This window comes from Squalius cephalus (genome assembly GCF_949319135.1).
Source record: "Squalius cephalus genome assembly, chromosome: 4".
Lineage (NCBI taxonomy): Eukaryota > Metazoa > Chordata > Actinopteri > Cypriniformes > Leuciscidae > Squalius > Squalius cephalus.
The window spans coordinates 35761206-35786127 of record NC_137125.1 but is presented as its reverse complement, the minus strand read 5'-3'; the positions used below and the strand labels follow the sequence as shown (position 1 = coordinate 35786127).

Here is a 24922-nt window from a genome sequence, read left to right as displayed (position 1 = left end):
GTACCCGCTGAAAGTAAGTAAGCTGCTCTTGGGAAAAATAACTGTGTTAGCAACTGCTTTCTTTGCGGAAGAGCTATTCAAATATTTCTACTCGGATCATATTTCATGTCTAATTATTTACTTATGTGGCAAGTAGCCGTGTGTAATAATGTACCTCCGCTTCGCGTCGGGGTCCTGATCACCCTGTCGGGGTTTATTCTGCGATAACAACCGACTGGATCTGCATTATCCCTTACTTAAAGTTTATTATATTCGTCTTAATTATTCTATTTAAAATGCTGATTAAATTAGTTAGAAATCCTGGTAAAGACACCAGCGTCCAGAACACAAGATATGATGGTGATCAGTAGTAGTGGTCAACAGGGATGAGATTTGTTGGTTACACTTTATTTTAAGGTGTCATTGTTACAGTGTATTTTATATTTAAGTACTGAGTAATATTAAGCAATTACATGTACTTACTATAGGGTTAGGGTAGGATTAGGGTTTGATTGAGGGTTAATTGCATGTAATTATGACTAATTTACAGTATGGTAAGTACATATAACATACAGTATGTAACAAGGACACTGTAAAATAAAGTGTTACCGATTTACCGAAATATTTTGCTAATGAGAAACATACGAGACAAAGTTGATGCTTAAATAAAATAAACTTTTCCAAGTTCTGAAAATAAAACCTCCAAAAAGAAAGCAGGGATGAGATATGAAACATCAGTTGCATTGGACAAAATGACACACTATTAACTAACTTTCCATTGGCCTAATTAAAAAGTACAAGTTAATTATACAGATTACATGAGTCACACTGGAACTCAAGCTCTCATCTCCTCTGTCTGTGTACGTAATGGATCTGATGGCCCTGTATCTCAGCCATATTAACTGCACTGAACAGCGGCTGTAGCCTTTAACCTCTTTGTGGACACCTACGTCATTATGACAGATATATCAACCGCCAAATTATCCGTGACCGCAGCCAATCCTATTATTTCCTGTTTTATTAATACAGGAATCATCCTGTTTGTTACGCTGTTTGATACGCTTAGATCAGAATAGAAATGATGTCACACTGGGACAAAAACATATTTCGTACAACGTCAGGATAATTAGGATGTTGATTTTAAGAGGAAATTATATGAAGTGCTTCAGTGTTGACCATAAAAACACATTCTGGTCATATTTCACCCCAAAACTGAAAAAAAAAAAAAAAATATATATATAGAATGTTTATCCTAAAGAAAATGTAGATTGTTAACATTGTGATATTATTTTAAATGCACATTTGATTACACTTTATTTGGTGTCCTTGTTACATATGTTACACATACTTACCATATTAATAACAGTACATTATGCATAATTACAATTAACCCTCAACCAAACCCTAATCCTATACCCTAACCCTATGGTAAGTACATTACATAGTTGATTAATATTACTCAGTACTTAAATATATAATTACACTGTAACAATGACACCTTAAAATAAAGTGTAGCCCTTATTTAAGGTGATATACATTGTATTTCATAAGTACTGATTAATATGAATTAACTATGTACTTATTATAGATTTATGGTTTGGTTTATAGGGTTTGGGGTTACACTTTATTTTAAGGTGTCATTGTAATTATGTATTTAAGTACTGAGTAATAATAATTAACTACATCTACTTACTATAGGGTTAGGTTAGGATTAGGATTTGGTTGAGGGTTGTAATTATGCATAATGTACTGTTATTACTATACTAGTACATGTAGTAACGTGTAACTACGTCACCTTAAAATTAAGTGTTACCGCACATTTACACTAATTCTCTAATGTGTCTTTGGAGGTGTTAAAACATACTTGACAAACAAGCTATATATATATATATATATATATATATATGAGCACAAAAACATGGTAGTATTTTTTTTAATATTTTTAGTATTTTAAACATAAATTATGTTCATGACATTTATTTCATCATTACGGATGCCCATCTTGTGAATGGGAAAGGGACTGTGTGAAAATGTATTGCTGAAACTTTCATTAGGCTTTACCTGTCCATCTCTGTTGTTGATGATGCATCAGTCATTATCTGAAATGCCACTGACGTATTTTTCTGCTTGATTGATTCATGTGTATTGCGGCTGACCCTTCCACATTTATGTATTTCATCTATTTCTGTCTCTATAACATCTTTTTATCAGAGCAGCCACAGAATGTGTTGCGACTGCTCACGCTGGCGGACATTCACCATCAAAGAGAAGAGGAAAAATGAACAGGATATTTTGATGTGATTGCCAGTTCAAATATGTGGACAGAATGATAGTCGCTGATAATGACAAATGTTTTGTTTTAGAGTTGGCTGCAATATTGAAACAGGTGTCAAAAGAGAAGACATTTTCTCTCTACCTTTTTTGTGCCAATGGTGCATTTATTTTATTTTATTTTATTTTACTTTACTTAATTTATTTTATTTTATTTTATTTTATTTTATTTTATTTTATTTTATTCTATTTTATTTTATTTTATTTTATTTTATTTTATTTTATTGAGTGTGTGTTTAATAAGCACTTTGAAATTTAAATATCCCGGATATACTCTGAAAACAGCATTTTTCTCAATTAGCTGAATATAGTTTGCTATTATGCAAACTATATTCTCAAATTAGTTTTTAGGAATCAAATCAAAGTTATATTTTTAAAAAGATAATACGTTCATTTTGCATAGGACCTTTCCACATATTCCACAGCATTAGAACATAAACCATTGGTCCAATTATATGCATTGTATGGATTATTAAGATAAAATTACCTCCTCTTCATATTTTAAAAGACACAATGAAAATTTAGCAATGGTGATCTATAATACGCATTTTTCAAAAACTTTCGCCAATGACCGATTTCAAGATGAAGACAATATGGACGGAAACAAGATGCTCGGTTAAAGTCTTGTTTTAGATCTTCATCTTTAGCTTTGAGTGAAATTTAAGCTAAAATTAAGGTACATTTTTGTCAAAGTACAAGAGCCAAACTGTTTTCTGTTACTATTTTCAATGCCTTTTTGTACCTCCTCAGTTTTACCATCAGCACATGTGTTATAAGCAAGGACTCGCAGGGTCAGAGGTCTATTATGACCTAGATTGGTGCACAAATTGAGTGTATTTTATGGCTATAATAGCCTACAGTAATCAATGTATACAACCACTTGATGTTGGTGTGCATTAACTTATCTGTGTGCTCATCAAAACAGAGATACAGTGAAGCTCCACATCCAATCAGATGGTGTAAACAGAGTTCTAATGGCTAATGGTTGTGGTATATTTAACCACATTTGCAATACATGGTACTTTATCAGTTTCTGTTAGGGGTTATTTATAATTTAAATCTTTAACAAAAATTAATGACTGGTTTAAAATGACAGATTTAAAAGATAAGTCTTTCTTGCTGTATTGCTTTGTAATTTGGCCAGCAAAAATAAACCAAAAAATCTTGTAGACTATGGGTTCGCTGACCTTATTATAATGACATAGAGCAGAAAGTGTATTATCATTTTTGTCTTTTATTAGAAAATAAATCATATGTCAATTCTTCTTTGCTATTCATGCACTTTTTATAATACATTTTATTCATTGGCCATCATGATACCATGTTGCAAAACACTATATGTTGTCTGAAAACCTTAATGTCATGCAAGGTTTACCAGAAACTGAAAATGCTGCAAACAATTTACACCAAAAGGCACTGGCTTTTGTGTACACTGAAAAAAAAAAAAAAAAACTATAATATACAAACAGAATCATTTTCATCATTATCATACATATTACATTTATTTTACTATAGGGGAATGATTCTCGCTTTGGGGTTCCCAGGTTCAAATCCCGGACGAGCCCCCAATTGTGTTGCCATTTGAACTATAGGGGCAAGTAAATAGGTGACTGCCGCAGGTCTCTCTTTCCATAAGTGTTGGATCCAACGTTGGTTGGCGCATAGACGGTGCCGATGGTGTTGCTGGATCGGATGAGAAAATCTGCTAATCTCTGAGTAACGCAGGTAGCTGTATTGCACCTCCTCTTTTCCATGTGATGACTGTAGGGTAGGATAGAAGGGTATTCAGTTAGTCATATGCCTAAATAAATTACAATTAATTCCCTTACAAATTTTTTCACAATGAAATCACAGAGTCACCATGAAATCAAAATTGACAATTCTTGTTTTTATGGAATATTATTAATGATTTCTCTGACGACATTTACTGGCGTGATGGTGGGGCAACCAGTCACTCACATGAGATAACTACAAACTCCAAAGATTCAATCAATTCCTGATGGACAAAATCAAATCCCGCCCAACATTTTTTATTGTTCAAGAAGCCGTTTAACTTGGATATACTTCACAATAGGTAATAATAGACTATCTATATAAGACCATAAATATAAGACTATTGTCGTTACAAAATACGAATCACAGCTCATACAGAAGTCACTCTCAATCCAATCAGCTTTTTGTTAGTGTAGGTTGCAAGACATTTTCACCTGATTTTCGCCCGATTGCATGGATTCCTATTTAAATACGAATTTCAACAACGAAAATTTGTTGAGTAACAGCCTAAATGTGACTGCGGCATAATCCCAATGAAAAAAAAAAATCAATTCAATTATGAAATAGTATTAAAGTACTTTGATGGTACTACCTACAAAAATGGCAACATCTTAAACAATGAATCATAATTGACACAATTAATTTTGCACAAGTACCTGTTCACTGCTCTGAGACCCCTTGGGGGCCGTGGCCTTGTAAAACTCACAAAGGGATTGTCAGATAGATCTGTAACCAGCCATCCATCGGCCTCTTGCAAGTCATCCGGCTGCTCATTGGACGAAAGGGAGTACCTGTCGACAAGAAGAGGCCACAAAGCACCATCTCAATAAGAACTGCTTATAGAGTGCCACTCTCCCTGACCATTACAATCTTCTGAAGTGGAGATGTGTTGCAAGTGGATCATTTGGGTCCCCTGGTCATATCACTCTCACACACTTATACACACTTGCAACACAGGTGATACATCTCAAAGATAGACCAAATAATGTGCTCTCTCAAATTGAAAATCTTTGGTCAGGTAACCTAAAATCTGTTTGATGTGATGCCATTTCACTTGCTATAGAAGAATCTTTCAGTGAACTGTTCTTAAAAGAATTGTTTTTCTTAGTGTGAAGAATAGTTTCAAAATCTAAAGAACCTTTTTCCACTATAATGAACCTTTTGTGTAACATCCAGGTTCCAGGGATGTTAAATATTCTTCATGGAATCATCAATACTAATAAAGAACCTTAATTTTTAGGAGTGTAACATTAGCCTACATTATTAAATTAAATTAATTTAATTTAATATTCACATTAAAAAATCAATATCAATTGACTACATTTAGACACCAACAAAATGTAATGGTCAAATCAACTAGAAATACAGCTTTACATTTTTACTTGTACTTACCAGTAAATAGTTGTACACTTAATCTTTCTTATCACTAATTCCCACATTTTATAATATTAGTGTCATCAAAGCGCTAAAATAACACAAACAGAAGTATGGGAATTATTTAGTTGCCACGTTAAAAAAATAAAAAAGAATTAAATATAGATTGGTTTCTTCAAAGTTGCCACCATTTCTGCACACCTTGCTTTTCTTTCAGTATCCGCTCAAATGAACGTATTTAAAAAATAATTGAAATTAATTTAAGGGGGCACCATTGAAATTCTGGCCAATAGCGATAAGAGATCAATTCATTTTAATAAATGATAACTAATAGCTGATATTATACTTTCTTTCAGGTTATGTCTGCAAACTATGATGATTCATGAACATGTCTTCCTTGGCAAAATCATAGTGAACTGTAAACTGGTCACTCATATCTGATTGAAATGTTGTTACAGGATTAACAAAGATGTTGATCCAGGAACGTGTTGCACTTGGTAAAATAACATTCTGCCTGTCAGCACATATGCACACCATGTACTGTACATCCATGCTCTTAAAGCACAAGATCAGAAGATTCTTAAAATCATGAAAAAACTAAATTTAGTATAATTTGTCCAAACCTTTGCCTGCATGGTAGTAATGTTATCATTATGGAACAAATAATGTTGTGGATGATTATTAAGTTCTTCATATACACATAAATTGTAAAAAGACATAACCTGCCATTTTTCTCCTAAAGAGCAACTTCTACCTGATTTAACCCCTAAATATTAATTTGACTTAAAACCAGTTTAGTTAGATGTTTTTTTTATTGTTATCATTGTACTCATTAGACAAATCTATTACATAAATAGGATATATGTAATATTTGAATTTCTATCAAATTAAATATTCAGTAATTTTCTTTTAAATTTCTTTATTCTAAAAAGTAAAGCATTCAAATAAACTTATTTTAAGTGAAAGATATTATCTATTATATTACAATATATTATATTATTCTAAATCAGCCTAATTACATTTGGTTACACATTTTTAAGGGTTGGTCAGGGGCATCCTAAAAAATAGATCAAAAATCAGATCAAAAATACATCCCAACACCTAACATTTTGACTTTGTACAATGAGTTAGAAGACATACCTGTTGTGAGGGACTGTGGCGACACAATGCAGCATCACGAGGAAGATCAGGATCTGGGAGGACAGTTTCAGATGATGCATGGCAAACTGCAATACTTTCAATGTTCTTGCGCAAAAGACATGGGAAAAAAAAAAGAGCATAAGCATGAGTAAAATTGCATTTCAGATGAGTAGAAGAGTTATTGAGCCTAATGATACTACAAAAAGTTTCCAGATATTTCATTGAAAGAGTAACAGTACTCACTTCCAGCGGTTTCAAACCAGTGGACAGCAGCTCCAGAAGGTGCTGGCGATGTCTCTGTTTTTCACACAAACACTCACACCACTCCATTCGCTCTGTTATAGGCTCCTACCCTCAACCACTTGTGACATCATCACACTCCTCCAAATATAGCTCTCAATTTACAGCAGAGATCAGGGGTATATGGAGAGGGGGGTTAGCTTGAAGAATTCAAACTCACAGAAAGGGTCAAAAGCGGCGTCACTTGTCATGACGTTCGACGTGGACATCATCATAATGTATCGAATGACTTTGAGTAAAAAAGTCCTTCCTGCAATGGAAAAACAAGTACTTTTGCTCATGTTAATGATTGTTTCTGGAGAAAAATCAATTCTGTACCTGGAAAAAACTTCAAAATATTTTAGAGGCCTTGCTTTCCTTTGTGTTCTTGTTCATTCAATGTGCTTTAAAAGTGCCAGACTTTGTTCAAAACTTGTAGCTCAATATTTTCCCTTTCCCAGGGATTCAAGTAGAAATGACTCACTCTTTATTTTAAGTCAGAGAACAAAAAGAAGTTTCAGCCAAAACTCACAAACATCCAGAGCAGATATGGCATGACATCTAACAGACTGGATAAAGTTGAATACAAAAGTTACTGCTACCATGTTTGTGTATGATTACCAGGGCGTTGCTATGCCGTTGGTGTTCTGAATGTTTTTAAAGGAGTCATAACCTAGTCTTAATTTGGATACCTACTGCTGTATTATAGTCTTTCATGCCCTTCTAAAAAATAAAAGTGGAAAAAAAAATAAAAACAGAGCTCCTAAAACCTTTATTTCTGAAGGCATTATTGTCTCGCGAGATCTGATGCGATGTTTTGGCTGTCGTGGACGTAGAGTCCATTCCCCGTGTTTACCTTGAAGCTAACGTTACATACAATAGCCGCATTAGTAGTTAGCTGCTGTTTGTTACACACAGTAGAGCAATAAAAACAGTCTTACCGTTTCAATTTCAGGCAAGTCCCGGATGGTTGGAATGGCACCTTTTTTCAAACGGAGCTTCGTGGCCAACTTCGCCTGATATTGGCCCAAATTTGTGAATGATTCCGGCGTAAAATGTTTAGCGCAGACACCGAACAATAAGCCAGTTGAAAGTGTTGCTGGGACAGCGTCATTAAAAATGAATTTTATCCACTGGTCCCTGATAGTTTGGTCCGTTTTTGGTATAGAAAACACATTCGCATGTTGTTTCTGGCAGTCAACCACAGAGCAACTCACGTGTGCACTCGGTTTCTCCATCTTTCGCGACTGAACTGAATATGAGGGGGAGAGGGGAAGGGCGGGCTTCCTGCTGCGGTGTCCATATATGGTATATCCTGCCCCGTCTTGACGTCAAGAGTCAAGACGGGGCTGAAATCAAAATCTCGTTTTTTAGTGCGCGTGCACGTGGGCTATTTTACAAACCCTGAGGTAAACAAACGCTTCACTTTTAAATATCGGCTTCCCGGCCAGTGTATAATCATTATGCAATCATAACATACATTGATTCTCGTGGAAAAGTGAAATTTGCAGGTTATGACTCCTTTAACACATTGCTATGTGGTTGCTATAGGGTGTTCTTGTTACTTCTAGTGTCTTTTAGAACATTCAGTACTCAAGTAGTTAGCCAACACTACAAATTATAATTTCTAAATGTTTTGAGTTGCAATTTATCATAACAAACGCCATTTGTTTTGTAGACTTGTACTTACATTGATCCAACCATAAATTAAGACTTGATTTTGCCAGTGTTTATGATCTTACTACAGGGTTAATATAGAGTATACTGTAGGTGCAGTACAAGAACTGTGCCAAACATGCTGCATGCTGGCCTAACAATATCACCAACAGTTGTCTAAATAAACATGATGGTCAGGACTGTTGTTCTTTGAAATATACCGCCACCATGTGTGTCAAACCACCCATTGCATCAGAATGAAAAAAAACTGCAGATTACAGATTAATACATAATTGTGTGAAGTACTTGTACACACTGTATCACACACGCGCACACACACACACACGCACACACGTATGCGCACACATACACACGGTATTTTTGTGATCAATCTGTAAATGTCATATAAATGGTATAGATGAAGGCCAAGTAAATGGATAATAGATTTCCAGGCACCTGGCTAATAAAAATAATATAATTATATTGTTGACATAATCAGAGCTGTAGTTAGGGTATCCAGGGCTCCGAGATTCATCAGCAACTTTCTCCCCTCTAGCAATGGCCCTGTTCATAATAAGTGTTACAGTTCAACTGGCAATGGCCCTGTTCATAATAAGTGTTACAGTTCAACTGTTAAGTTATTTGTATTTAAAATAAAACAAAAAATAAAATATAAAAATAAAATAAAATGAAATCTAATTCAAAATTTTAACACAAATGATACTGAAATAACACTGGATCCAGTTTAGCCTCTTCATTATCCGACCACTCAGGAACATACCCAGAGCCACAGGCGGAATAGACATCACTATAAAAGTATAAATATTCAAATATAAGCACATGTTTAGACAGCCAGAAATAAGCTTAAATGAAAAAAAAATAAAAAAAATGCTAATGTTACTCCTCCTGAGTAATCACAGCATCTGTCATCTATGAGAAAGTTGGTCTTGGATGCACTTTGCCCTAATGCACTAATAGTCTTGCCAATTACATTCTAACTACCTGCAAGATCCACTTTATGACATGCTATAAAACAAACTGTGCTTTGTATTTTATATTTCTGAATCTGGTAAAATATATCATATGCTTTTCCATAAATAACCATGCATTACCGGACACAAGCTGTTGAACAGTATTCTGGGTGTCAGATGAGCATGTGGATCTCACTGTGAAATTATCAGCATCATTAGTGTGGGCGATAGCTGTATACTTGTACCTGTCAGAAAGAGAAAAAAACGAGGATTTTTATTAATCCTCAGTATGAATATACTAAATATGAGTATGATGTGAAGCTTGTTTTTGTCTTATGTATTACTTTACTCTAAATTACATTAAATGCAATAATCACATTATTTTTGTTTTGTCAAAATTCTGTTCCGTCGCTGGCCTCACGGTCAGTGGTACGAATTTTCAACAAAAGAGCAGTTTCCTCAATTTCTGGGTCCCAAGAGGGTGGGTTGACAGTGATCGGCAGTACACAGGAGTCTGCGGTTCGAGAACACAACGCCTTCTCTTGTGTCTCCTGCCATTCCCTCATGTGTGTTGCACCGCACAGTTGGTCCCCACCCTGTGCTCCACTTCGCTGCCTCATTGCTGGTACATCTGTTGTCCCACTGGTTCCACTTGCACGGTGTCTGGGAGCCTGGCTAGTGCTTCCCAGCCTGTCTTGCTGGCTCACTTGGGCGATCAGACTCGGCTATGCAAATCAGTTCGCCCCATGTCCCCCCAGGTCCAGCAGCATCTGGTTTACTGGCATACATGTCATGATCCTGCCATCTAGTCTTTAATTTTCCCTGGTCTTGAGGCAGGATCATGACAGACCCATGTTTTATGTGTAAGCACATGGCCATTTGTTTGGGCTGTGTGCTTGCGTTGTCTCGTCACGTAACCCCGCCCCCTTGTTACCCTTGTTTAGTCATTATTAATTAATCTGTGTCACCTGTTGTTATCATTAGTTTCTCCCTATTTAATCCCCTTGTGTTTGCTGTCCTGTGCCAGTTCATTGTCATTCTTTATGTGAAGATCCAATCGTGAGTAACCTGTTGAAAGTCTTGTGAAGAGTTTTATCCTGTCTTAGCTGTTAGTTTATTGTTCAGTTTTCTGTCTGAGTCTTAGTCTAGTCTTGTTAGTCTTATATAGTCGTTCCTGTCTTGTTTTGCCCCCTCGTGGGTTTTGTTTTCCCTGTTTTTCTGTACTAAACGTAGTTCACTTGCATACTGTCTGCATTTGGGTTAATCTCCTTGCACCATTTTTGAGTTCGGACAGGACCTCGACTGCAGTGGCATATCAATTGCCTCGAGTTGCTAGCAGTAATACTCACACTTCGCCGGTTCAGACCATTGCTACAGGACAAGCATGTGCTGGTCCGGATGCCCAACACAACAACCGTTGTGTACATCAACCATCAGGGTAGTCTACGCTCCCGTCGCATTTCACAACTTGCCCGCCATCACCTCCTCTGGAGTCAAAAGCATCTGAGGTCGCTTCATGCCATTTACATTCCGGGCAAGCTCAATTGTACAGCGGACGAGTTTGCACGACAGCTTACCATCACGGGAGAATGGAGACTGTACCTCCAGGTGGTCCAGCTGATTCGAAGACGCCTCTGAGCCACACAGGTAGACCTGTTTGCCTCTCCGGACACGTCCCACTGCCATTTGCTTCCAATTCATCAGTCATTCTGACATAATGTCTCTGCTCCCTTCTTCAGGGAACAGGGGTTAAATTAGTAACCTAGACATTACCCATCAGCAGGATGCCTGTTATGATCTTGGGTCTGTGAAAATTAGCACTGAAGTAGCTACCATGATAATATTACCTGCAAGCAAATTTAACTGTCCTTATTTAACCTATAATGTTTGGTTATGATTTATGGCATAAAATAAATGATCAGTCTCTGCACCATGAACAGTATGCACAAGAAGGAACATTAATTCAGTCACATTGCAACACAGTGGTGTGACTCACTGCTATAAGTACTCATCTAATTGGTGAACCTCTGCCCTCATTTTCAATGCAGCTCGACACATCTCAACTCACCCATTTCAAAACTGCCATCGATGATACACTACCAACAGTGGAGCTTGGGATCTCAAACCGCCTCTCAATCTGAGTGATGGTGCTTGGCAGATGGCAATGACACCCATTGTGCTCCACCAGTAAAACTATTGATCATCATTTTGCATGTTCAGTGTAGATATTACAACCTATGCAATGCCACTGAAAACCAGAGTGACACATTTTAGAGAAAAAATATATAAAAATAACATATACATTATGAAAAATATATGTCATAACTTATATGTAACCTAACTCCATATGTCACAGTCATGTTTATTTTTCACTCTTGTTCAGTTTTAATCTTAGTTTTCACTGTCTTTGTCATTGCTTGAGTTCTAGTCATTCATCTGTTGTCATAGTTTCTAACTAGTCATGTTCCTGTTCTGTTGATTACCTTCATTGTGTATTTTAGCCTTCTGTCTTCCTCAGTTATTTGCCTCTAGTTGAAGTTGTTAGTTTTTGTATGCATTCGTTCTTCGTGTTCATTAAAAGTTGATGCCTATTATCTGTTCATTCTGCATCATCTATCTTTCTTGAATTATATACACAGTCAACCCCTGACATCATAATTGTGCACACTCTTTTATAATTGTGTATGTGGCTGTGATCAGAATTCACTAATCATCATGCTCATACTAGTAGTACTTACCTGTCTTCACTTAGTCCAAACTCAGTTCCCGGAGGGCCACTGTCCTGCAGAGTTTAGCTCCAACCAGCTCCAACTCACATGCCTGGAAATCCTGAAGATCTTGACTAGCTGGATCAGGTGTGTTTAATTAGGGTTGGAGCTAAACTCTGCAGGTGTTTTAAGCCCCCAACGGCGCCTTCCAGGCAGCGAGGGGATGGGTAGGTTTAAGGTTGAGGGTAGGGTTAAGGTTGAGGGTAGGGTTAGCTGCCTCTAAGGAGCCATTGGGGGCTTAAAACACCATCGAGCAACTCTGCAGGGCTGTAGCCCTCCGGGAACTGAGTTTGGGTAATATGGCTTACGGAGAATCAACATGATCTCATTGTTGAATGGTATCTCTCAGGTGAGGGCTACAAAAAAGGGTGGTATTTCTTAAAAACCTACTTTTTCTAACTCCTCCAAGGCCATTGGTCCGATCTTCACCAAAATAGGCACATAGCAGCTAGGGACAGTGCTGGCAAAAATGTATCAAAAGAAATTCAATTAGTTAATTTAAGTTAATTAACTGGTGAGGCAACATCCATTTTTATGCATTAACCTATAGCTGTGAAACACAATGTCCAAGATTAACTTGACACACATAGACCAAAGGACATTCTGAGGATGCACACCAAGTTTCGTATAATTCCACCTACAGGGCTACAAAAAAAAAAACGTTATAAGACTGTAAACGTATGATCCATGAAGTTAAAATTTTGTATGCGTCTTCTTTGGTGGACATCCTAACATGTCCGATAATATGACTTGGGTTCTTCAAAAAATATGCCCGCTAGCAGCTAATCAAATTTCAGAAGCTAATAACAGTAAATCTGAATGGCCTACCGTTACAAAAATGTATATACTGTATTTGTACATTGAGTATCCTTGGAGAATGCCTCTTAACTTTAAGACTGGACGATACTCTGCCAATAATGGTGTGTGGTACAAGTACGCACAAGCCTGTTAGCCTCTGGAAGGATCTCTGAAGTAACTTTCTTTATTAAATCAGTTGTCCAAACTATAAAATCTATGAATGTGCGCTGAAAGGACTGGCCTGCCATGGCACATAACACCTCAGAAAGGCGGCCCTTAGCTATAGCACTAAGAAGAAACCACACTCCTAGTGTGGTGTGATTGATGCATAGAGGTGAAACATACTTTTGAAGAGAAGGTGAGCGCCACACTCTGGTAGCTACGCTGAGAGGAGATTTGGCAGTAACTCAGCCGGAGAATACCGCTCCCCAAAACACCAGAGGTGACAGGGTAAGCAGAGTAGTCTCTTCAGGGCTTCAAAGAAGAGATGAAGCATGTTGTAGTGGTGCCACGGTCTCTTCCCTGAGGGGGGATGACCTGCAAAAATGTAATAGGCGAGTGCAGGTGCGGGCAGTGAGACACTCATGTGTGCGGGTTGCGGGAGAATAAAATGATTTGTGGGGCTCCCGAAATATCTAAAAGCAAATCAATTGTTTGTTATTTATCTATTGCACAAAAGCAACAAGAAATACTAAAATATAATAACAATGATTTACATTGCGGAGTGTGCTGCTCCTTCTGATTGCTTTTAGAGGGAAACGCTGCCCCTAACTGCTGTTCTAGGATCAGTTTTCTCCATAATAATAGCATATTGGTGAAATAGATTTGGCATGCAATCCAGTGCGCTCTGGAGAGCTTCAAAGACTCTACAACACGTTTTTGCAGCGTTGAGCCAATCCCAAACATCTGTTGAATTATTGAACGCAATGGCCAATCAGACATGTGGAAACCACTCACCGCTCAAAACACCTGAGTTTTTGTTTAGTGCCGAGTTCTGCACGCTTCTCATAAAAACAAACAAAGCGTAGACATTATAAAAAATGTAATGTGCAGACAGCTTCATTGAATATAATCGAACTTTGTGAGATAATGGATTAACTAAAACGAGTGACAGCTTTTTAGTGATCTTTGAATGCTTTGTGCCATGCCAATCACACATGCAGTTGCTTATGCTTGCTTTTCTGTTAAAATTAACAGAGGTTTGTGAATGTAGATGCTTTAATTATAAATTATTTAATGGGAGCGTGTTGCTGGGATGTGTAGGTTGTTGAGACACGTACTGAAACACATACGCAAGGACTGAAAAAAAAACAAAAAAACGATGTATACTTTTACCTGCAGGGTGTTGCGGGCAGGAGCGTAACAAAACATAAATGTTGCGGGTCGCAACAGAAGAAGGTAACATCCTGAAGGTAACAAGGAGTGGACGGGAGTGGAACTGAAACGGCTGCAGTTAACGGCCATAAAGTGCGAGATAAAATGTAAGTAGCTAAACCAAACATTTTATATTTGATAGCTGTTAGATTTATGGCATAAATATTGGATAGAATGTTAATTAATCAGGCAAACTAATGAAGTTTGTCTAATTTCACCATTTTGAATTGAAAATAGGCCTATAATTTACGTGATTCATGTAATAAATTGTAACTGTAAATGTGAGAGGACAAGAAACGTTAATGAAGCTGTTTTAATCATTTTAGGGATAAGATTAATAATGAATGTGTACATATTATGAATGACTTTAATAAACTTTTTTACCTAGCATTCATAGCCTTCAGTAAATTAACTTGTCTAAGATTAATGAAACATAGACTAAATATCAATTGACCCAATTTTTACTTTTTTCACTGACAGATGAAAATGGAAAGACTATCAGTTAAAGCTCAGCTTTAGGAGGGGAAGAGACAGAGCAAGATAATGAGACTGAGAGAGAAAAAGAGTGAAGGAGATGAGGAGAGAGCAGGTATTGACAAATAATCTACTGCCCACTGACATGGTTTTAAAGCTATTTCTTATACATTTTTTTTTTGTCCTTCAAACATCTTTAAATGCATATAGATCAGAGAAATCTAAATTTTCTCTGGGGAGCATGACCTTGAATCCCCTAGCTCAAATTTGGGACCTCTGTGATTATAAAACCCTACCTACGACCCTGACTGCTACTAGAAAAAAGGATGCAACGTTTCTCGGACTAACAATAATTGCGAACGCAAAAGCATTGAAATATAATTTTTCCTTCCATCTGACATTTTTTCCCATTACTATATCCCGCTATGTTGAATAGTTCACCAGAGAGGTTTGCCAAAACACAATTTTTTTTTTTTTTTTTTTTGTGGTAAGGGTCCTACTCACAGCCACTCTTCATAGTACTCCTGACAGTTCAAATCAAAGTGATTATCAACTTTGACCCCAACCTATCCGTTCACTGAAATGTTACCCACAAAGATAATAAGGCCGTGGCCTCTTTGCTAATGAAATGGGTACTTGCGATGGTGAACACATCCTCTTCATTACCTCAACAACTCTCGTTGATGGGTCAGTCAAGGTCAGAACTCTAATTTTCAATCAGGAGTAGAAATATGGACTGAATATAACATTTCCAGGCTATCCTAAATACCTCTTGTAAAGACCAGGAGCTTTATTGTTTTGTTGGCTGTGTGTGTATATATATATATATATATATATATATATATATATATACAGTATATATATATGCATTACAAAAATGCCTTCCAGCTATACGTAAAACTCTTTAAAGTGATAAATCACCCAAAAATGAAAATCCTGTCAACCCTCATGTCATTTGCAAAGCTGAATACCTGTATTCTTTCTTTTGCATTACACAAAAGAAGATATTTCAAGAAGAGTTACAAGTCACACTTTTAGGATTTGGGCTGTTATTTAAAGAGGCAGGCATTACATCAATTAACAACAGCAAGCACACAGCAAGCAATTAGCCCTAAACCAACAAGCCTCATGGCTGTGACTGACCACTTAAAAATGTTATGCCCTTCCCTTGCTAACTTCCCTCCATCTTGTGGACTCGGATGTTCGTCATTACATTCCGCAAGTGCCCACTTCTGGTGGAACTCGTTTTTTGTTGTTGTTGTTGTTGTTGTTGTTGTTGTTTTTGCTCACAGCAGTGTCGTGTATGTATATTGCCAGTATCAATAAGTAGACTTACTCATCATTTGCTGTACAAATTTAAGGATTACTACATGTTTGTGAGGTACTGTATAGAACCGGTCATTTTACAATGTGTTTAAATTGTATACTGTTGAACAAAACAGTATATGTTTCACACATGCATTTTTGATGCCAGAGTCCATGCCATGAAAGATGAGTTCAACAGCAAAGTTCAAGGTTCAAAACACAATACTTTAAAAGCCTAGGACAACTTGACTTTTGATCTTCATCTTTATTTGATTTATGAATAAATGAAGCAAGGGCCACACACTGATCAAGCAAATCGATTATACCATTAAACATTTTTAACATTAATATTAAACAGTGTAACTCTGGTGACATGAGCCATTAACCAAGTCTAAATTTTAAATCTAAAGTTATATTTGTAACATTTATATTGTGGGGTTTTCTATTTATATTTGCAAAACACTTTCTTAACATTGATAACAATAAAATAATTTATAATAATAAATTTTTAATATAAATTAATTAAATATAAATATAAATAATGGGACAAAAGATTCTCAGTCTCCTGACCACAGAAATAATATGACCATGGAACAAACTAAAATAAAACAAAGCACATAAAAAAACACACATAAACAAATACAAAATAAAATAATGCAGAACATTATTTTAGAGTATTGTTCTGTCCTGGACCATACAACACAGTCACCTGCAGTTCTTTGTCCTTGGACATCCGTTTATCCTTCTGTACTTTCCTGTTAATCTGTATGATGGCCACCCATAACAGGATATATCCTAACAACCGGAGACAGTTGACCAGTCCCAGAAACAGGAACCTAATGAGGGTCACATTACATTTTAGCATATATCAGTTGGGGCTACATAGAATACTCCTGCCAGATTTGCTCACCTAAAAGTCTCAGTGGCATACATTCTGCAAGCGCCTCTTCCACCACATTTCTTGTGACCCCATTTCAGACAGGTAGAGTCAATAAGAGCCCCAAAGTAAATGGGAGCAGGAATACCACCTTTAAAAGAGTGAAATTACATTAAAAACAATGCTGTGCCAGACCTTAATGTGAATAACATCTGTAATTTAATTTAAATTATTGGGACACTTCTTCTAAGTAAACCAAAACATTACACAATTAGGCACTCCAAATGTGAACTTACCCAAAACTCTTAACACTAACAGTAGCATGCCCATTGAGAGAGACTTCAGCTCAGGATCCACAATTCTGCAAGGATATATTAAACATTTAATACAAATTTCATCCATATAAATATGGTATATATACCATTGTGGAATAAAACAAAGTTGTGATTAATCACTGCAATATATGTTGTTAAGTAATTAAACAGAACCTCAATGAGATGATGAAGAAGGGAACAGTGCCCAGACAGTACACAAAGAAGGCGAAAGACTGCAGCCCCAGATAGATGTAGAACATTATAGTACATCTGCTCTCTCGTGAACACTGTCCAAGCACTGCAGAGGAGTTCCCAGCACTCATTCCCCAGCTCTGGACACATGTACAGTGGTGGAATGTCTGACAAACACATGCAAATGAAAAAAAAAGAAAGAAAAGACACTCAAACACATGTAATAATGAATTTGAGGTCAACAGTTTAAGAAAGTTGTTCACCATATTCTGTCCTGTGCCGCGAGTGGAACTGCAGCCTGCGTGACAAGGAGAGATGTAGGTCACTCCATTCTGTCCACACACTGGATCCCATTGGAAGTCAGGACACCCACAGTCGGCATTGCAAGAAGTGAGTATGTCACTGCTTATATTCTGAAATTCTACAGATCTGCCACATAAACAATTCATTATATTATATTACATATTTATATGACCCTAGGGCAAGCAGTTAGTTAAGGATAGATTCAATTGATGGATAATGTATAGTTTCCATGATGCAATAAGATGTATACAAAGAGTATGACTAGATATAGAGAAGTACCCTTGATAGGGCACCGTGACCCCAGCGATATCTGTATTTTCACAGCTAAGAGCAAAGCAAGGTATGGTGAGAAACAATGCGCCAATTGCAGTGAAAAACGACATTCTTGCAGATCCCAGCAGATCCAGTTTAAACCTCTTCATTATCCACCCACTCAGGAACATACCCAGAGCCGATGGCGGAACAAATGTCACTCCTACAGAAATATATAAGCACACTCAGTTTAAACAGCCAGCAAAAAAAAAAAAAAAAAAAAAAAACATGGCCGTAATCATGGCAGTTGTCACCTATGAGAAAGTTGGTCTTGGATGCACTTTGTCCAAACTGCTGTTCCAAATACTTTGGTGTATACGTTATTAATATGGCAAAGGCATTGAATGCCACTACATTGGAAACCAGGTACAGGAGATAGATCTTGTTGGTGAGCAGACGCTTCAGAGACGGCCCAAAATCTAGAAACCAAGCAAATAGGCATTTTTGAGAACAATCTCTATTATTTATTTATTTTTACATTGTCATAGTAGACCAAAATAACACGTTATAATTTATAATAATAAGCTCCATTAGTTTCCTGCAAACTTATATTTTTCCAAACCTGTATTACGTTGATCTGTGTTACATTGATTTTCTGGAGGATCTCCTGACCACCTTCAATATTTTTAATTAAAAGAAACTGACACTGTCAAGCTCCATAATGACACACACACACACACACACACACACACACACACGCACGCACGCATGCACTCTGTAAGGTTACCATACCTTTAGCTATCTCTGTAATGCTGGGTGTGTGTTTATGTTGTTTTGAGGGGTTGTCTTGAGGGGTTTGGGGGTTTTCAGGTAAAGCTCTTGGCAGGAACCAGAGAGGTAAAGCAGCAAGCAGAGTCAACAGCCCAGAAACCACATAACCCAACCACCAGGCCCCAACCCAGCGAGAGTCCTGAGGGGTGATGGTCACACTCTCTGATAATGAGAAGAAAATATACAAATAAATAATCTATGTGTTAGAAAAATATATATGTGACACCTCCACAGGGCTCTCCACATCATTTCACTATTTGCCCACTCCATATATTCTATCACACCTGCTATCAAGAACAGCATTTATACTCCACAGTCACTCAGTGTCTGATCTCTGATAAGAACAAATGGACTTTTCTGGACTTAGTTAGTAGAGTTACTTACCTCTTGTCCATCTCAGCTTTCCTTTATCGCAAGACTCCTTATCTTCATCTGTTCTCCATCTGTGTGGCTCCTATCTTACCTGTCCTGCAATCCCAACTGTTATCATCCTTACCTGTTCACTATCCATAAACTTTAAAAAAAGACCCAGCACTTGGGTTCACTATCAAACTGTGTGTGTTGTCTACCTGAAAGAAGACCAGCCCTTTATTATGAACCCAGTGGGATCTTAACTTCTCCCAGAGGACAAGCTGATAACACTCCCTCCTTTATCTTAAAGGAGAACTCCGGTCAATTTTAACATTGAGCTCATTTTTTTGTAAATTTGGATTGCTGTCAGTACAGAGAACAACGACAAAAATCGGTGTTGCCTACACCGTGTTATCCTCTAAGTTAACTCACATTGGCTGTGCACTTGTAATGACACATCAAGGATGTTAAGAGGCTAAAAGCAGGTTTAAAACTTGCCCCATTGAAGTCAACAGGGTGCAATTTTTAAAAAGAGGATAACACTGTGTAGGCAACACCGATTTTTGTCGTTGTTCTCTGTACTGACAGCACTCCAAATTTACAAAAAAATGAGCTCAATGTTAAAATTGACCGGAGTTCTCCTTTAACCACAGAGAGCAACCAGATCTTTGTCCCTGCCTTCTTTGTTGTTGAGATCAACCATTCTTCTTTCCGTTCTGCCAGTGAGGTCTTCCCTGAGTCCCTTTACCTGACCATAGAGGCCACTCATGTGCTATTCTCTCAGATAACAGGAGTCTCATTTGAACCTTTTTTTCTGGCCACAAAGATCAACCCGAATCCTCCTTCACCGAATCCTCCTACTACTTCACAGCTCCTCCGTGGTATTTCCATCCATCAACTCCTCAGGGGTCCCTCCTTTCACTGGCTCCCTTTGGGTCACTCCTCCCTCCAGTTTTACCTTGTTACTTCTGTCTATTGATTCTGCCAGGCTCCTATATCCCCCAGCATCACCATGTCCTCGTGTGTTGAGCTCCCCTAATTATGTTTAGTCCTGTTTTTCCCAAGATACCAACATGGTCTGTTTTCTTGGTGACAGTAATGGAGGGTGTACTCAGTCTATGTAGAGCCTAAAGTCCACCTCAGTGGTCCAAGCTGTAGTGCCCCCCCCCCCCCCCACCCAAAAAAAAACGCATCACTTTGCCTCAGAAGGCCTTTATTAACCTCCTGGAGTCATATGAATTACGTTTATGATGGATGGATGCGCTTTTTTGGGCTTCAAAAACCAAGTTACCATTCATTCCCATTATATTCTATTATAAAGCTTGGAAGAGCCAGAGTATTTTTCAGTATAACTCCGATTGTGTTTGGCTGAAAGAAAAAAGTCATATACACCTAGAATGGCTTGAGGGTGAGTAAATTATGGGATAGTTTTCATTTTTGGGTGAATTAATCCTTTAAGTCATCTAATCCATTGGCTCTTCTGTGGTCTTCTCCTCAGCCGGCTTTGCTGAGGCCTCATAGTATGCCTCCCTATCCTGGGTCATTTGTTCCACTGACCTTTCATGAGCCTCCTGCTCCTCCTGCTCCCTCATGGTCTTCTGCTCCACCTTCGTGTTCAACTGTTCTGCCACGATGGTTCCAGTTCTGCCATGGTGGTCTTCTACTCTGACAATGCTTCTGTGGTAGTCCCCTGTTTTCCAGCTTGAGACCCTACCGACCCTCTGACCCCACCCTGGGCCATTACCATATTCATATACAGTACCATGGTATTTGTCATGGTACTTCAAGGTACTTCAAAGAGGCAGTACTACCATGGTACAGATCAAAACAAACTAATACTGCACTTCCTTTTGGTACTTTCTTGTTAGTGACTTCTAAGTTATAACAATTTTAACTCACCTCTACTTATTAAGCCAATGTCCACATAAATAATAGCACACAGAGATCCAAGCGAGTAACCGAAAATTGACCCGATGACTCCGAGTGTGTGCAGGCAACCTACAGAAAAAAAAATTAATAAATAATGGACTAAGGTACAAGGGTACTTCAGTTTGAGAATATAAAAAAAAAACACACACACACACACACACAATAATTTTCTCACCAATGTAAAAAGCAGAGTTTTCTGGGTGTGCATAATCATCTATGAAAGACATTCCCAAAGGAACGATGCTGGCTTCCCCGATGCCACGAATAATGTTTCCCAACAGCACAATCACCCATGTGGGCGAGCTTTCCTCTTCCCCTTTTTGGCATCCTATTCAACCCATACAGAGTGCTCTGTTGAGTATTTTACTGCTTTTTACAATTAAAATACCCCATATGCTTCCACATATAACCATGCATTACCAGAGATGGGGACTCGAGTTTGAGACTCGGACTCGAGTGCGACTTAAGTCGCACACACAGTGACTTCAGACTCGACTTGAGACTCGTCCTCGAAAGACTTCAGACTCGACTCGGACTCGAGCTGCGGGACTCGTGAACAATGTTTATTTTTAGGAAATGTCTGATGAGCTCGCTGTTATTCCCCTCCCTCCGTTACCTATAACCTGCCTACATAACACGTGAAGTAAGCTCCTATAAATCTGCTGCGCGCGGCCACACATGAGAGGACAACAAACATGTCGACTGCACCGGCCGCTGGCTGCTGTGCCATTCATCGTAAGCTTTGGGTTTAAAAACTTCAACAGAGCTGCCAACTGTCACGCATTCACCGTGAGACTAATAAAACGCGATTGACACTTTTCACACGCTCTCACGCCACACATCCATTTTCTCACGCACAGAAAAATCGCGAAGCAAAGAGGACACGGAGACCGACAGACTAGACAGAGTAGGTTAGCCTACTTACTCAGGTTGTTACTTGCTTCATTACTCAGCTCTCAAATTCTGTCAATTCTATTCCGAAATTCAAACAATAAATACCGTTTTGGCGCTTGTAAATGTGATGTGTCAGATCCCTAATGGCACGTGAACCGACCCTTTCTACTAGCTAATAGTAAATAAACACGAACGCTGAACGATACAGTACAACTTACCGAAATGTATATTCCATCCTCATACATGATATCGATCAATCAGTGTTTTTCATCCGCGGAAAGGGGTCAATAAAACAGCTGGAGAACAAATATGTCACATAACATTTACCTCAGAAAAGCCATTTAATGACCATAATGGGCTATCACGTTAGTTGGCTAGAAAAAAAAGAGCTATAGAGAGTATTTTGCTAAATATGTGTAGGCTACTATGTGTAAGTTGTTATTATAATAAAAAAATACATTATATTTAATTTGAGTTATTTTTAACCAAGTAATACTACCAGTTGATAGGGCTCTTTGTAGCTATGTTTACATCATTACATGAGATTTTTTTTTCTTGAGAAAAATTAACACCTATATTGTGTACCTAATATTTATCCAAATATTAAATCAAATCACAAGAATTTAATTTAATTGAAATCGTGAAATTTGTGTCAAGCAATAATAACAAAATGTATCTTACCAGAAATTGTACCATGTTAACATTGTAACATGTTGCCACTAAACCTAATAAAATTCAGTTTTTGTCATGTTGCAATAGCCTGTTTACACTGATTATATACCAAAATCAAAGCTGATACTGTATGCTAATAAATAAAGGAGTCATAATAACATATTACATGCTTTGAATTCCTTATAGCTATGCAGTGTTCTAAGCAGCCTGGATGGGTCGCTGTACGTGATGCAACACTTATTATAACGACAAGAGACTTGAGACTTGACTTGGACTCTAGCTCAGAGACTTGAGACTTGACTTGGACTCTAGCTCAGAGACTTGAGACTTGACTTGGACTCTAGCTCAGAGACTTGTGAGCATCTCTGTGCATTACCGGACACAAGCTGTTGAACAGTATTCTGGGTGTCAGATGAGCATGTGGATATCACTGTGAAATTATCAGCATCATTAGTGTGGGCGGCAGCTGTATCATACTTGTACCTGTCAGAAACAAACAGACACATAAATAATGAAAGCATTTAAAATACAGATCTTGAAGAATACTTATCGTTATGAGGTGGATCTTTATTAAATATTTTAGTATGAATATAATAATTATGTGATGGCCATCAATTAATTTATTCAATATTACATTAAAATAATTGACAGATACAAAGACTTGAAAACATATTTTATAATCAACAAATCTCTTAAAATATCAGATAAGGAACATTTTACTTAATGCTTGGACTAAATACAAATTTGTTGAGTCATTAAATTTGAACTTTTCATGAAAATGTTATAAAAGTGTTCTAAAATCATATGAAACTAAACATGAATACAAAGAGTAAAATTCTAGGGACTTCATCACAGACACCCTCATTTGTCATTGACCCATGAACGTTACTCACTGGTCCATAATGAAGTGAGGTAAAGCCATTATCAGTGTCCCTATACCCATCAGCAGGACCCCTGCTCCAATGATCTTGGGCCTATGAAACTTAGCGCCAAAGTAGCTTACCACAGTGATGACCAACAGATTACCTGCAAACAAATGTGACATTGTTTAACAAGTTCTTTGTTGTTTAATAGCATACCATCAATCAACTGTCCCATTTTTAAAGTATGAACGGAAATTCAGCCTCAGTGGTGTGACTCACTGCTATAAGTACTCATCTAATGGGTGAACCTTGGCCCTCATTTCTCAGTGCAGCTCGACACATCTCAACTCACCCATTTCAAAACTGCCATTGATGATACCAACAGTAGAACTTGGGATCTCAAACCGCCTCTCAATCTGAGTGATGGTGCTTTTGGTGTAAGCCCACGTCAGGGTTTTGGAGAAATAACAGAAGGCAAGTACACCAATAAAGATCTTTCCAGGCACAAGGGTAGAAAAGAGAATAAGTGAGAAGTATAACAGCTATTATACACCACTATTAAAACAAATAATCAGCTAATGGTTCTACACTTGTTGCTCGGTTAAACATGTATATGGTCAAAGACAATGTCTCTTGCCTTTAGACTTGGGGAGAAGCATTTGGCCTGAGATGTTTTCTTATTACTGTCTGAATACTCCATTGGTCTGGACTCAAAGAACCCCTCTGGGCTGCCCTCCTCTGTCATGGTGAACAATGGGCTAGTGAAGAGGTAAACAAAGTTGTGTTCGTATGTGGAAAAGTGAAAAATGGAAAAAAACAATAATAAGTATACAAATATTTATAAAATACAAAATAACATTATTGAAACAAAATTAAATAAAATTCTAACAATAAAATGTTGACAGGCTATACTATTTTACCTTCCTTAAAAAATAGACAAAAAAGAAATACAGTTGAGAACCATTGCTTAACATCATACGTTCAATCCTGATGTTACAGTTTCTTTTAAATATAAAATTGTGTAGGCTATCCATCCACTTCTATCATGTTAGAGATGATCCAAGGCAAAATGCATTTTAATCAAATGCAAACATTAAAATATTATTCATTTACACTTTTGAAACACTCACATGTCTAGATGTGTCTTAGAGAAAAAGCAGTTGTATATGCAGTTGAAGTATCCCCAAAGCGGGATCTCTGAAAGTGTCTTTTATATTCACCT

The 24922-nt window shown here is 37.4% G+C and overlaps 2 protein-coding genes across 2 annotated transcripts; both read right to left on the bottom strand.

Annotated features, from left to right (window-relative positions):
* Window positions 1-3549: 3549 nt before the first annotated feature.
* On the bottom strand, window positions 3550-6957 carry iapp (islet amyloid polypeptide). The gene is made up of 4 exons (XM_079868552.1): window positions 6841-6957; window positions 6598-6702; window positions 4740-4874; window positions 3550-4071 (listed from the first exon to the last, which is right to left on the bottom strand). Exons 2-4 carry the CDS (start codon window positions 6675-6677, stop codon window positions 3897-3899), a joined length of 390 nt encoding a protein of 129 aa, XP_079724678.1. The 5' UTR covers window positions 6678-6702; window positions 6841-6957; the 3' UTR covers window positions 3550-3896.
* Window positions 6958-16886: 9929 nt separating this feature from the next.
* On the bottom strand, window positions 16887-24445 carry LOC307157684 (solute carrier organic anion transporter family member 1C1-like; the record flags this gene model as incomplete). The annotated part of the gene is made up of 14 exons (XM_079869611.1): window positions 16887-17058; window positions 17133-17250; window positions 17396-17460; window positions 17588-17772; window positions 17869-18034; window positions 18188-18383; window positions 18475-18639; window positions 18953-19153; window positions 21242-21340; window positions 21447-21599; window positions 23214-23320; window positions 23731-23863; window positions 24053-24194; window positions 24338-24445. 14 exons carry the CDS (start codon window positions 24443-24445, stop codon window positions 16887-16889), a joined length of 2010 nt encoding a protein of 669 aa, XP_079725737.1.
* Between the last annotated feature and the right edge of the window lie 477 nt (window positions 24446-24922).

Bases quoted from the DNA above. Each gene is read 5' to 3' on its own strand.
- iapp (XM_079868552.1), bottom strand. From the start codon at position 6,677: ATGCATCATCTGAAACTGTCCTCCCAGATCCTGATCTTCCTCGTGATG. The intron at 4,875-6,597 runs GTATGTCTTCTA...TCTTGTCGACAG, and splicing joins GCCACAGTCCCTCACAACAG to GTACTCCCTTTCGTCCAATG. The intron at 4,072-4,739 runs GTACTTGTGCAA...CCTACCCTACAG, and splicing joins GGTCTCAGAGCAGTGAACAG to TCATCACATGGAAAAGAGGA.